Source organism: Synchytrium microbalum (assembly GCF_006535985.1).
Source record: "Synchytrium microbalum strain JEL517 chromosome Unknown SmJEL517_scf0003, whole genome shotgun sequence".
Taxonomy (NCBI): domain Eukaryota; kingdom Fungi; phylum Chytridiomycota; class Chytridiomycetes; order Synchytriales; family Synchytriaceae; genus Synchytrium; species Synchytrium microbalum.
The window spans coordinates 65,625-78,088 of record NW_022158352.1 but is presented as its reverse complement, the minus strand read 5'-3'; the positions used below and the strand labels follow the sequence as shown (position 1 = coordinate 78,088).

Here is a 12,464-nt window from a genome sequence, read left to right as displayed (position 1 = left end):
TATGATATAAGGCAACGCTAAATTTGTAAAAAGAATCAGGGTGTTTGCAGGAGAGATGGTGTAGACGGAGTGTAGGAAGAGATGAGGGATGTAGTATATGTTTTGTAGAGAGTTTTTGCCGTGTATGATATATTATTGGGGCGTTATACATATATGGGAAATTGTGTTTACATGCAAACAACGTTCTGTGTTGTCTAATATCTATTTCACACCAGCTTTATAAAACGCATCATCAAACCAATCCAGCCTTGGAAACGTCCCCATTCGATCCACCTTCAAACTCGTATTCCACACCCGTCCCTGTATCGTGAACTTCAAATACCCGCTCTTAAACAGTTTCGATGGCAGCAAGAAGAAATTCGTTTTGGGCGGTATGTATATCTGTGCCTTGTTTTCTCCATATCCTGTTTTGGCACGTTCGGATGTCGAGCAGTGCGAGATGGGTTTCGTTAGTGTGGAGCGGAAGATTATGTTGCATGTTGTTATGCGGATGTGCGCGTTTGGGAGGGTTGAGATAGTTTCTATTGTTCTGGTTGAGTGGGTGGGAGTGTTAGACATAGTGCTGTAAAGGTAGAGCCTTTTTTCGCTAGGTGTACGATACCTTGAGTTCACACGATGGATAACGAGGAGAGGCATGAGACCTACGGCCATCATTGTGCCTGAGAGTATGAATGGTATGACCTAGTGGGGTGTAAATAGGAGTTAGCAAAAAACCCTGTACAAATTTCCATCTACATCAAGCACAGCAGGCTGAAAACACAACGACACAACAACGACCAGATCAATGCATTCATATCAGACTGGCATTACCTAAAAGTTGGAGATAAAAAAGTTTGCAAAGACAGTAGTAACAACAAAAAAGTGTGATCCGTGCAACCCCAATATACAGCTTCCCAGCAAGACATCACACCTCCAAAAGACAGGAACATCACTTGCCATCCAACTGCATTAAATACCAATTCCAATACACATACCTTTTCGCCTCTCAAATGCTCCACACTCAACCCCTGCGATATCGCAAATCCAACCATCTCTTTCCGTCTCTTTTCATAATCCACACCTTGCAATACACCAAACACAGACCAAAACACGAGCCACAGTCCCCCGAAGTAGTATCCACGTTTCAACGTTTTCGAGTTTGGGTGCTTGTAGATGAGGGTTGATGCAGAGACCGTTTCGTTTATTGTTGGATGTTTGAGGGAGGTTTTGGATGAGGATGAGGATATTATAAGTGGTTTTGGCGATGTTGATGCGTGGCGTTTAGATAGTGTGATGCGTAGACGTGTGCATCGTGTTATACCAAACATTCTGGTTGCTTTTGAAGCTCAGCTGGACGAGGTTGTAGGAGGATGAGTGAGATAGACACGGCGAATGTGGTGTATATAGATCTGGAGGCGCTCGATGCTATTATGAAGAATGAGAAGGTTGGGTGAGTTACTATACAAGTCGTTTTGTGGTTGAGATACTTTGAGGAATTGTGTCGGCGTTGAAGGATGGTGTACGCAAGGAGACCTCATCATCAGTTTCGTGATTGGGACTCGCGTCTAGTTCGTTATCTTATGCCTCTTTTAAACGGTTAAAAGCTTGAAAACGTCACAACATTTGGACAGTGACATTGGTGGAGAGTTTGATGAACAGGCTCTATTCTAAACCATTGGCTAACCAAACTATTGATTTCTATACAATAGGCAAGAATATCAAATAATAGACGTCAGAAGCACATCTGATTTCGCTGCTGGTCACATTCCAGGTGCGTTCTGCAAATGTAATTTGCACTGCTTTCGCTCAAACACTACGAGCTCAACGTCATTATCATGAAGCTCTTTCAAGCAATGTCATGCTCGTCTCTCACCAAACCGCTACCCCTTCTTTACACCAGGAGCTATAAACGTCCCGTCTGAAGGACTGCTACAATCACCAACAACAACATTCTATGCTCAAGCTTTCGTGCCTACGCTGATATTCCATTGTAATCGGTGCACACCGACCGGGAGGGGACCACGATGCGCTGCTGCTTATGAGAGAGCAAAGATGCAACAGGTCAAATTTGTTGCAAAAGGGGAGGGGGGTGCTGGCGCACTAGCTTGGGTAAGCTATAGCTGAATTATGAATTGTAGGCAAGCATGCTAATCAAGACGGAATGTCTAATTTGCTACTATCTAGGGAGCCCAAAAGGTGTTGGTTCTCAGTGGTGGGTATGCGGGATGGAAGGAGTCTGGAAGGGCTACCCAGTCGCAGTTGTAGAGGATCTCCCAAGTATTTGAGAGTGGAATGGGACGTGTCAATGAAAAGTCGCGATAATTCATTCATACTTTGGTGGAGTATTTTTTGGCTGCCATACTAGTCTTAAAATGTAGCAATCAGAATAATAGCTTACAAATAGACGCGTAAATTTACGTGAAATATTGAAATATCGATGTTATTCATTATGTAATATGTAATGCGCCCTTCAAATCCTTAGGGCCTCTCCTCGCAGTTTTCTTTCGGCTTTATCCAAACATCACACACAAACGATGGGACAACGAACAAATCCACTAGGCCTCCGGCTCCGGACCCTCCTAAACTGGCCATCAAGCGTGCGCCATCCCTTCCTCTCAGCGTATATCAGACACATCTTCCAATCCTACTTGGTCGCCGAACCAGGAATACGGTCATCAACATCAGGAATCTGGGTTAATGTGACCTTGCTAGACCCCACGGGAAACCTGCCTGCACATCCAAAGGCAAACCGTATGCTGCAGTTTAAGAATGTTGATTTGAGTACTGTGCTGGGACGCTTTGAGAGGAAGATTTGGGGGGTTAGGCAGTTTCATCCGTAAGTGTTGTTTGAGGAGGAGGAGTTTAGATGTTGGATTGGATTTATTTAAGATCGGATTTTACTCTTTTGAGCTGATGCACGGCTGAAGTGATGTAAAGGGAAGCGTGCTTGAACTGCTAAAAAAACGTGCAGTACCCTTGTATCTCATCAGTTGAGCTAATACTGTCATCAACTACATAGATACTACTCCAAAATAGTGCCAGAAGCCAACGTGCACCACCTATCACCACAGTTACCAGTAGAAGCTTCGTCAACGATACCCCCAACACTACAAGCCCTACAGATATATCGAGACACACCCATACATCTTCGCATGAATGTAATAACGAATCCATTGCTGAATGCAGAGATATTGGCTCAGTATGTTGCCAAGAGTTGTCAGAGGGGAAAGCAGTTGGCTAGGGTTCATAGGGAGTTGTTGGAAAAGTTGGGATAGCGAGAACGATGTTTGGTGTAGAAGATCATATAATTATTAAATAAAGTGCACGTAATCGCATACATAGAAACACGTCGTGGCTAGACGTTATCATTTCTCTGCACCCTTTTTTGTCACCCAAAATTTTCAAAACACACTACCACAGCCATTCAACTTGCCAAGTTTTAATCAGGAAGAGAGAGGGTGGAACTGCTAGTAGAAACGACACATCCAAGAACGATGACGGTGCCGTACACGGAACTGAACGGCTCATCTGTTGTTTCCCTAGGCAGTGGCGATAGCAACCAGAGCAGTTTGCAAAAGAAGAATCTGCTATTGAACATTGCCACTGCTACTCAAGGCAACAAGGGGGATTATAGAGTTCTCTGGACTCCAAATGACAACAAGCCTCCTACAAACATGCAACGATTTAGAGCATTTGTCGAGACTAGACACAAAACAACTCTGAGTAAGCTTTACTCTTATTTGGTCCATTGTACTGTCTTGAAACTGATTGTTTGCTGGTGGTTAGAATCGTATGCTGATCTAAGGAAATGGAGTATCGACAACGTTGAGCTGTTCTGGAAGGATGTTTGGGATTTCGTTGAGATTAGGTATCTTACACCTCCTACAACTGTAAGGCTTGAACGTGTTTGGATCTGTGTCGATTATGAGAGAATAGAGGTGCTAATATAGTTTGAAATAGATCCTGGAGCCTGGAAAGACGATGGATCAGATCCCAGAGTGGTTTCAGGTAAAGCTCTGTCGCTTTGACCAAAATGTCTTGTGCAAACCGTAGGTGACGTTTTTTTCTCATCTGACCAGGGTGCAACACTAAACTATGCCGAAAACCTCCTCCGCAACCGTGACGACCGACCAGCCCTCATATCAACAGGCGAACGTCTCAACCGTGTCACAATCACCCACGCCCAACTATACACATCTGTACGAAACGTATCCCTCGCACTTCGACGTGCAAACATCCAAGTTGGAGACCGTATCGCTGCATATCTCCCCAACTCGCACCATGCAGTCATATGCATGCTGGCCTGCGCTACCGTTGGCGCAGTATGGTGTAGTGTGTCTCCTGAGTTAGGCAGTAAAGGAACTCTGGATAGGTTGAGTCAAGTACAGCCAAAGATGTTGTTTTGTGTCGAGTTTGTGGTTGAGAATGGGGTTACGTATGTGCAGAGTGAGAGGCTGGTTGAGATTGTTGCTGGGCTGCCGAGTTTGCAGCAGGTTATTATTGTGCCGTGTGATATTGTGAGGCCGGAGAATACTGTTACTATTGATAAATCGTGAGTATGATATTGTGATGAGCGGTTTGACTGTTGAGCCAAAAACAACTTTTGACTTGACTAAACCTTGATGTTTTTTGTCGTTTTCAGGATTGCACTGGCCTCCTTCCTAAAAATCGTAACCTCAACGCCATCAATCAAAGAAGACTTTAGATTCGAATACCTACCATTCTCGCACCCTGTAATCATAAGCTTTTCAAGTGGTGTATCTGGCAAGATACGATGTGTGGTGCATTCTGCTGGTGGAATGCTACTGCAACATCGCAAAGAACATTGTATACATGGCTCTGTGTCGAAGTCGGATGTCATGTTGTACTATGCTTCTACGAGTAAAATGGCTTGGTATTGGCAGGTTGCTGCTTTGGCTGAGGGTGCCACTGTTATTTTGTTCGAAGGGTCGCCTTTGAGGCCGGATGCTGGTGTGCTGTTCAAGTTGGTTGAAGCTTACAGGTATGATATACATTGAATGGTCTTGGGACAGTGAATTGGAACTATAATACGGGTGTTGCTCTTCGTTTTTTGGCCCCCGCTCACACTCCTCTTGCAGAATTACAAAGCTGGGAATTACAGCACAATACCTACGCTCCATCCGTGAAGCCAACATATCACCATCCTCATCATACAACCTTTCCTCCCTCGACGCCATATACTCGTCAGGATCACCACTACAGGCAGACGAATTTACATATATTTACAACTCGATTTCATCAACGGCAATGGTCTCATCCATAGTAGGATCATCGGAAACATGCTCACTATTCGGAGCTCATAATACGGATTTGCCAGTTGTCAAGGGACAAGTGCAATGCAGAGCGTTGGGTGTTGCTATTGAAGTTTGGGATGAGTATGGAAATAGTGTTGTTGATATGCCTGGGGAGTTGGTTTGTACCAGTTGAGTACATTTTATCCTGTTCGTTCGCGTTTTTTTGTTTTGCATCGTGAATGACGCTTACATCTTTATTGTGTTAGAACCGACACCATGTATGCCAACCAAACTCTGGAATGATCCAGATGGCCAATTATACCATGAGTACTTTAGACAAATCCATGGTCGTTCTGTTTGGGTTTTCGGTGACGAGGCTATATTGGATTCTGTGGTTGAGGGCCTGATTATGATTGGACCAAGGTATGTCACTCAAAGCGAAAAAGAGGAATCACGCGTTACAGATAATGGCTAAATTCGAATGCTGACACTCTTTGCTTCCTCAGTGATGGATCACTCAATCAAAATGGTCTTAGATTTGGACCTTCAGAACTATATAGTATCATGAATGACTTCACTGAAGAAGTTGCCGATTCCATCGCTGTTGGGTATAAGCCACAACCTGGTCTTGTCGAGGCAAGTGTCATTTTCTTCTTCCCCTCTTTCTGTCCTGTTCTTATATTGACAATCTTTTCAATATCTACCAACAACAGAAAGTCGTCATGTTTATACGAATGAGACCTAATCAGCAATTTAGTGCGACTTTGGCCAGTCGTATCAAGATTTGTATTAGGGATCAGTTGACGATTGCGTAAGTTACAAGTAAAACTTTCGGTTCCAATGCTTGTTTTTTGCTGAATGTAATTCCTTCGTTAGACACGTCCCTGCCGTCATAATGCCAGTACAAGAAATCCCATACACCCAGCCTGGACAACGAGCAGAAATACTAGTCACAAAAATATTAGCTGGTGAACATTTCTCAGAATCAACACCAATCTCAAACCCAGAATCTCTAGACTTCTTTTTCGAACTATCTCTACCAGCAACAGCAAACCCATGTATTTCAGCACTACCGATACCACTAGACAATACCCTCGCGCTCGAAATATCCGAAACAGCAACAACATTAACGAATCGGCCAGACTTGAATGGGCTAGACTTCCCATTCGTAGATGCTGGATTTGATTCATTGACGATCTTGAGACTCAAGTTTTATTTACGAGAACGTAAAAACTTTTTAGCTGATGCTGATCACTTATTGAAAGATGGCACGTCACCTGTTAGTGTAGCTGCAGAAGCCAAGCTAGCTGCGAGTGAAAAGGATTCTGTTAGAGGCAGGAGAGCACGTAAAGGTTTACCTCTACCTATACCGCCATCTCCAGTTGGCAGTGTGCCTGGCACAACACTTGTTGGTGAGACCACCACCAGCGATGTAGATGGAGTCATAATCGCTCCTTCAACACCAAGTGGTGTATCAAAAGACATGGAAACAAGATCAGCAATGTCACCAGCACATCTAACATGGAAGGCACAATCCACGTATGATTTACCTGATGCTGCGAGACGGTATGCAGGAGCTTTAATTCCAAGGACTTGTTATTGGATTCCTGGATTGGCTGGATATGTGAGACAGCGAGTCAATTTTGAGAGTAATGTTGCGTTATTGGAGAAGGTGTTTGTGAAGGTTGACGGGAAGCCGGCGTGGGTTGAGGGAGGGAGGTTGAAGGCTGCGTTGATTAGGTTGATGGAATTGGTGAGTGTTCTGCTTTGTGTGCCCTTTCTTCGTGACAATGCATTGACTTCTGGGATTTCTTTTTTACCACTGTTCTAAATGCGCATTTGTACCACCGATTTAGCATCCAGCATTACGAACATCCATAAACTACAAAGCCGCAGATACCCTATCACCTAAACTCGCACGGGCCATCATGCCAATAACGAAACAAGCCGAACTCAACTCTCCAGAAGCCTCATTTGAATTAATCAAGACAAATGCAGACAAGATACGAGATATTGATTCTGTGCATAAGCTAGTGAAACGCACATTGAGCAGGGGAGAGAAAATGGTTGTCGCTGTATGGAGTTCGAATATCAATTATGTGATTGTGGGATTCAGTCAGACTGTTTGTGATATGGAGACGAGGAGGTTGTATAAATCACATTTGGTCAAGTTGTATGAGGATGGTGATCGAAAGGTATGTTTCCAAAGGCGTGGCGATTTGTTGTTTGGTCTTCACACATTTTGGTTTTACAGGACATTATCCAACACAAACTCCTCGACTACAACCTCATCAACACAACCGCATCATCCCGTCTCGACAAACTGCCTAAAGACCACGAAGTCACTCAAGCCGCACTTGGATTGATACAAAATGGTGCTGGTGCGTCTCGCTTTAGTATTGATATCCTCGTGCCCAAGAGTATAGAATCTGATAGTGTAATGGCTGCATTGACTGTTGCCATATTGGAGTTTGTGAGGCCTGCTATGGTTAATGACTTTGCTACTTATATGGGATTTTCCAGTGTGATTAATGTTGCTAAGGAAGGGTATAGGTAAGAGAGAGGGGAAAAAGAACTCCCGCTTTGACCCAATGGAATCTGTTAGCTTTCATTAACACGATTCCTCTATAGTGGTAATGGACTAGTAGACACATACCAAGTAGTCAACCTTCCCGACACCCTCACATTCGAAAAATGCATCGCAGCGTTCAAAGAACGTCGCACATATCTCGTTTCAGACAATCTCGACACGCCTAAACGATATAAAAACCACGTATTCTTCAGTTTCCGAGTGCATTCTTCTCCATACCCTGAAACTCGGGTCCGTAGTATTAGAGGTGGTGATAACAATGGTGGTGCGAAATGGATGCCGTTTATGGGGGCTGTTGTTGTGTATATTGATATATGGCCTGATGAGGAGCGCATGACTGTCAGTGTTATGGTTAGGAAGGGTTTGAAGAAGGGAGTTGCGAGGACGCTTGGTGGCAAGTGTCAGGATCTTTTGTGGGAGGTATGCTTCTATCAGTTCATTTAGCTTTTTTTCGCGTTTGCGTGCTGGGTTATAGAGCGCAATACTAACGCGATTTATACATAGTGGGGGATGAGATCTGAAATGATTGTTGCTGACTGCTTACCTATTGCATGATGGTTTTAATTTTATGAGTTTTTTTCAGTCTTGAAAACATGTTTGTTTATTTATTAACTGAATAAGCATATTTACTACCTCAATCTTGCTGCAAAGAATTGTTTCTGTGCTAAAGAATTGAAGTGTGGATTAGATTCTAAAGGCTGGAATGAGGATGTGCCCGATCTCCGAGTGGTTTCAAGCAAACCATGCTGATGTAGGATTATCAGCTTTTTTCTCGCTCACTTCTTGCCTTCGTCATCATTGATAGTAAAGTGAACTATGCTGAAAACCTTGTCTGGAGCTGTTACGATTGATCAGCTCTTGTATCAGTGACTCGAGTAACAATCACACACGCCCAGCCTTTTTGCCATCTAGATGTTTTTTTAACACCCATTTAGCATCCAGCATTACGAACATCAATAAACTACAAAGCCGCAGATACCCTGTCACCTAAACTCGCACGGGCCATCATGCCAATAACGAAACAAGCCAAACTCAACCCTCCAGAAGCCTCATTTAAATTAATCAAGACAAATGCAGACAAGATACGAGACATCGATTCTGTGCATAAGCTAGTGAAACGCACATTGAGTAGGGGAGAGAAAATGGTTGTCGCTGTATGGAGTTCGAATATCAATTACGTGATTGTGGGATTCAGTCAGACTGTTTGTGATATGGAGACGAGGAGGTTGTATAAATCAAATTTGGTCAAGTTGTATGAGGATGGTGATCGAAAGGTATGTTTCCAATGGCGTGGCGATATTTTGTTTGGTCTTAACACATTTTGGTTTTACAGGACATCATCCAACACAAACTACAACAACCTCATTCAAACAACCGCATCATCACGTCTCACAAACTGCCTAAAGATCACGAAGTCACTCAAGCCGCACATGGACTGATACAATATGGGGCTGGTGCATCACGATTCAGTACTGAAATATTGGTACCGAGGAGTATAGAATCTGATAGTGTTTATGTTATGGCCGCATTGAATGTTGCTATATTGGAGTTTGTGCAGCCTACTTTGGCCAATTACGTTGCTACTTATATGGGATTTGCGAGTTTTATAGTACTAAAGGACGGGCATAGATAACAGAAATAGCAACAAAAGGAAAACGTACTATATGGAATTGGATCGTTTTACCCAGCTCTTAACATGGTTCCTCTATTGCACCAAGAACTAGTAGACACATACCAAGTAGTCAACCTCCCCGGAAACCCTCACATTCGAAAAACGCATCACTGCATTTAAAGAACGTCGGACAAACCTAGTATCAGACAGTCTGGAAACACTAAAACGATATGAAAAACAGATCTTCCTCAAATTTCGGATAAATTCTTTCCATAAGTTGTATCCGAGTTGGTGGTTGTAATGGTGATGCTATGCATACCCTTTGTTCGATGGTGTGTTTGATAATCGCAATGATTATTTTTGCTTGCATGCTGGGTAATAGAGCGCAATACTAACGCACGTTCTGTATGGTGAGAAATGAGATCCGACATCATTGTGCTTTATTGCTTACGCGTTGTTTGAGCATTCTTTCCAAAAACATTGATTAGTTTTTGGACGCGCATGTTGTTTTATTGACTATAGAGCTTTCATATAGCAATTACTGCTCCGTATACATTTTTTAATTAAAGGATTCTCCTGTTCCGGTCCAAATGACGATCTTTTGCCATCAAACCCCAACCCTCATGTCAAGAGTTCTCAATCTCAATCACAAGCCAGCTTCTACGATTTCTGCAAGGTCACACGCGTAGACCGTGTTTGAACGAAATATCGAGACAGAAATAGGTAAATTTAATTGACTTTATCAGCCACTTTCACACCGACCGATACGAAAGATTCGTCCCAAATTGTTAATGTCAAAAACTGCACATTAGGGAAAAAGAGATGGGGTCGTACCTTTCAACCGAGGAACAGCCAGAGTCTGACGAGACTTACAAAATATCAAGGTCATCATCAAGACACGCACAGCACAATCACGATGTTGAATCATCAGGTGGTTTTGCAAAGAGTCGTGACCATTCAAGTGAACGTGGACGCAGTCAAGAACAACATCAACAGGCAGAACATTCGAATGTGTCAGCTACTTACATATCGAAACGCACGAGGGCGTCCTCTACTGGAGCCAGTGGCACTACGAGTAACGTAAACCAGACGAGGAGGAATTCATTTACGATTAAGATATTACCATCGAATAAGACAACCGACAATACCAACAATAATAATAGCAGTACATCCAATTCAACAGTCATATCAGGAGACACAAGCAACCCACCAACATCACGCCGAAATTCCTTACTATTTTTTGGAGGACGAAGACACAGTGTCGCAACATCGGGAATGCAGAATCTTGAAATACCTGGCGGTACCGGTCTTAACGCACCCGGCATACCAACCAGCTCATCAACAATCAAAATCATGCCCAATTTACCACCTCCAAGTCGAAAATCACGAAACACGAGAGATGAGTGTACTATTATTGGCAGTAATGACCATACCGATGGTGCTGGGTTCGGAATGGATGGTCCTGTTAGACCACGTTCGTGGGATCGCGATCAACTTTGTATCGACACACAACCGACACACCAAGGATTATCAGTTGTTATACCGCCACCGCCAGTGAGTAAAGAATGGAATGATGCTGTTAGTCTACACAATACCACCACCAACAATACAAATCCAAAACCACCACTCCAACAACCACAACACGCAAACTCAGCCCGAGGACTTGATTCAGCAATAGGAGATATCTCCAATGTCGCCTTTTTCGATCTGAATCTACCAAGAGCACCCCTTACTACCAAAATTGTCGTTCCGCCACCGATACCACGACGTGGATCTGCCATACCAGAGACGCCTGTTTCTGCTATACCAAAGAGCCCTCCGCGAGGCAATGTGCCGAGAGCAGGCACAGCATCGCTAGCAAAGATTACCAAATTCAATTCGTGTACAAGCTTGTTTGTGGATGCTACGTTGGTTTCTGCTGATTTGCATGAGACGCTTAGAAGGTATGTTGCTGATGCCAAAAAACCAGACGAGAATACTCGGTATTGTATGTTTTCTAACACACTTACACTTTACCTCTCTTAGTGCATCAATACTAATCGTAAACCTGATAAATCAAAAACATGATGAGATTATAACAGAGGATATACTTTCTGAGGAACGGCATCCACTATCCGTGAGTTTAATACGCTTTACTGTCACTTAGACGAACTGCAACAAAGGCACATCTCCTCACTCGCAATTCATTTGTTTAGCGACACATCCAATTCTACACCCGAAAACCAAGTGAAGAAGACGTCTACAAGTTCCTGGAATGTATCTTCCATGCTGCTGAGTTGACTGTTGAATGCGCTATCATAACAGTGGTACGTATTCAATTGATGCCATTTTCTCCTTTGTGAGCATTAAAGGAACTAATACTCTATTGCTATTGCTACAACAGGTATACGTTGAAAGACTACTCGAAGTAACAGGAGTCACACTATACCGTAACAATTGGGCTCGGATTGTACTTGGAGGTCTGATACTAGCTAGTAAAGTATGGGATGATCATGCAGTTTGGAATGTAGATTTCTGTCAGATATTCCCGGATGTTGATGTTCGTGACTTGTAAGTGCAAGTCGCAGCTTTCAGCGCCTGTTAGCAGGAAAGGCTCTTTTTCCCTACTGGTGGATCAATGTACATCCAAAAAAGCCCATCCACTCACTTCACGAATGGTCTTCTTAGAAACGATCTAGAGCGATACTACATGACAAGCATATCCTTCAACGTGAACGTAAAAGGATCGATATACGCAAAAACCTATTTCGATCTCCGCCAAATCGCTGAATCCAGTGGCCGTATATGGCCTTTACGGCCACTTTTGATGAGAGACATTGAAGCACCAGGTTCTACTGGTAGTCATTCACCACGCAACAAGACAGATACGCCAACGACAGCGAACGGAGCAGCTGGAGCAGTTAAAGCCAATCCAAGGACACGAGAATTGACTGGTGGGAAGGCCTATGTGAGGAGGTCGGCATCAGATTATTTCTTGAAGCATGCACCTGTGCCTGCTAGTGTCATGTAGTGATAGTAATCAACAGTA

General features: G+C 43.4%; 4 protein-coding genes across 4 annotated transcripts; 3 read left to right on the top strand and 1 right to left on the bottom strand.

The window, feature by feature from the left end:
* Window positions 1–201: 201 nt before the first annotated feature.
* SmJEL517_g00797 (uncharacterized protein) lies at window positions 202–1,307 on the bottom strand (the record flags this gene model as incomplete). The annotated part of the gene is made up of 3 exons (XM_031166726.1): window positions 202–529; window positions 602–681; window positions 975–1,307. 3 exons carry the CDS (start codon window positions 1,305–1,307, stop codon window positions 202–204), a joined length of 741 nt encoding a protein of 246 aa, XP_031027246.1.
* Window positions 1,308–2,513: 1,206 nt separating this feature from the next.
* SmJEL517_g00796 (uncharacterized protein) lies at window positions 2,514–3,254 on the top strand (the record flags this gene model as incomplete). The annotated part of the gene is made up of 2 exons (XM_031166725.1): window positions 2,514–2,815; window positions 2,999–3,254. 2 exons carry the CDS (start codon window positions 2,514–2,516, stop codon window positions 3,252–3,254), a joined length of 558 nt encoding a protein of 185 aa, XP_031027247.1.
* Window positions 3,255–3,473: 219 nt separating this feature from the next.
* Window positions 3,474–9,457, top strand: SmJEL517_g00795 (uncharacterized protein; the record flags this gene model as incomplete). Its single annotated transcript, XM_031166724.1, has 15 exons — window positions 3,474–3,702; window positions 3,766–3,869; window positions 3,940–3,987; window positions 4,059–4,531; window positions 4,622–4,981; window positions 5,079–5,422; window positions 5,501–5,657; window positions 5,741–5,876; window positions 5,948–6,045; window positions 6,111–6,987; window positions 7,091–7,429; window positions 7,489–7,787; window positions 7,866–8,244; window positions 8,760–9,098; window positions 9,158–9,457. The coding sequence occupies 15 exons, from the start codon at window positions 3,474–3,476 to the stop codon at window positions 9,455–9,457; spliced, it is 4,482 nt and encodes a 1,493-aa protein (XP_031027248.1).
* Window positions 9,458–10,258: 801 nt separating this feature from the next.
* SmJEL517_g00794 (uncharacterized protein) lies at window positions 10,259–12,446 on the top strand (the record flags this gene model as incomplete). Its single annotated transcript, XM_031166723.1, has 5 exons — window positions 10,259–11,379; window positions 11,462–11,552; window positions 11,632–11,742; window positions 11,820–11,986; window positions 12,104–12,446. The coding sequence occupies 5 exons, from the start codon at window positions 10,259–10,261 to the stop codon at window positions 12,444–12,446; spliced, it is 1,833 nt and encodes a 610-aa protein (XP_031027249.1).
* Between the last annotated feature and the right edge of the window lie 18 nt (window positions 12,447–12,464).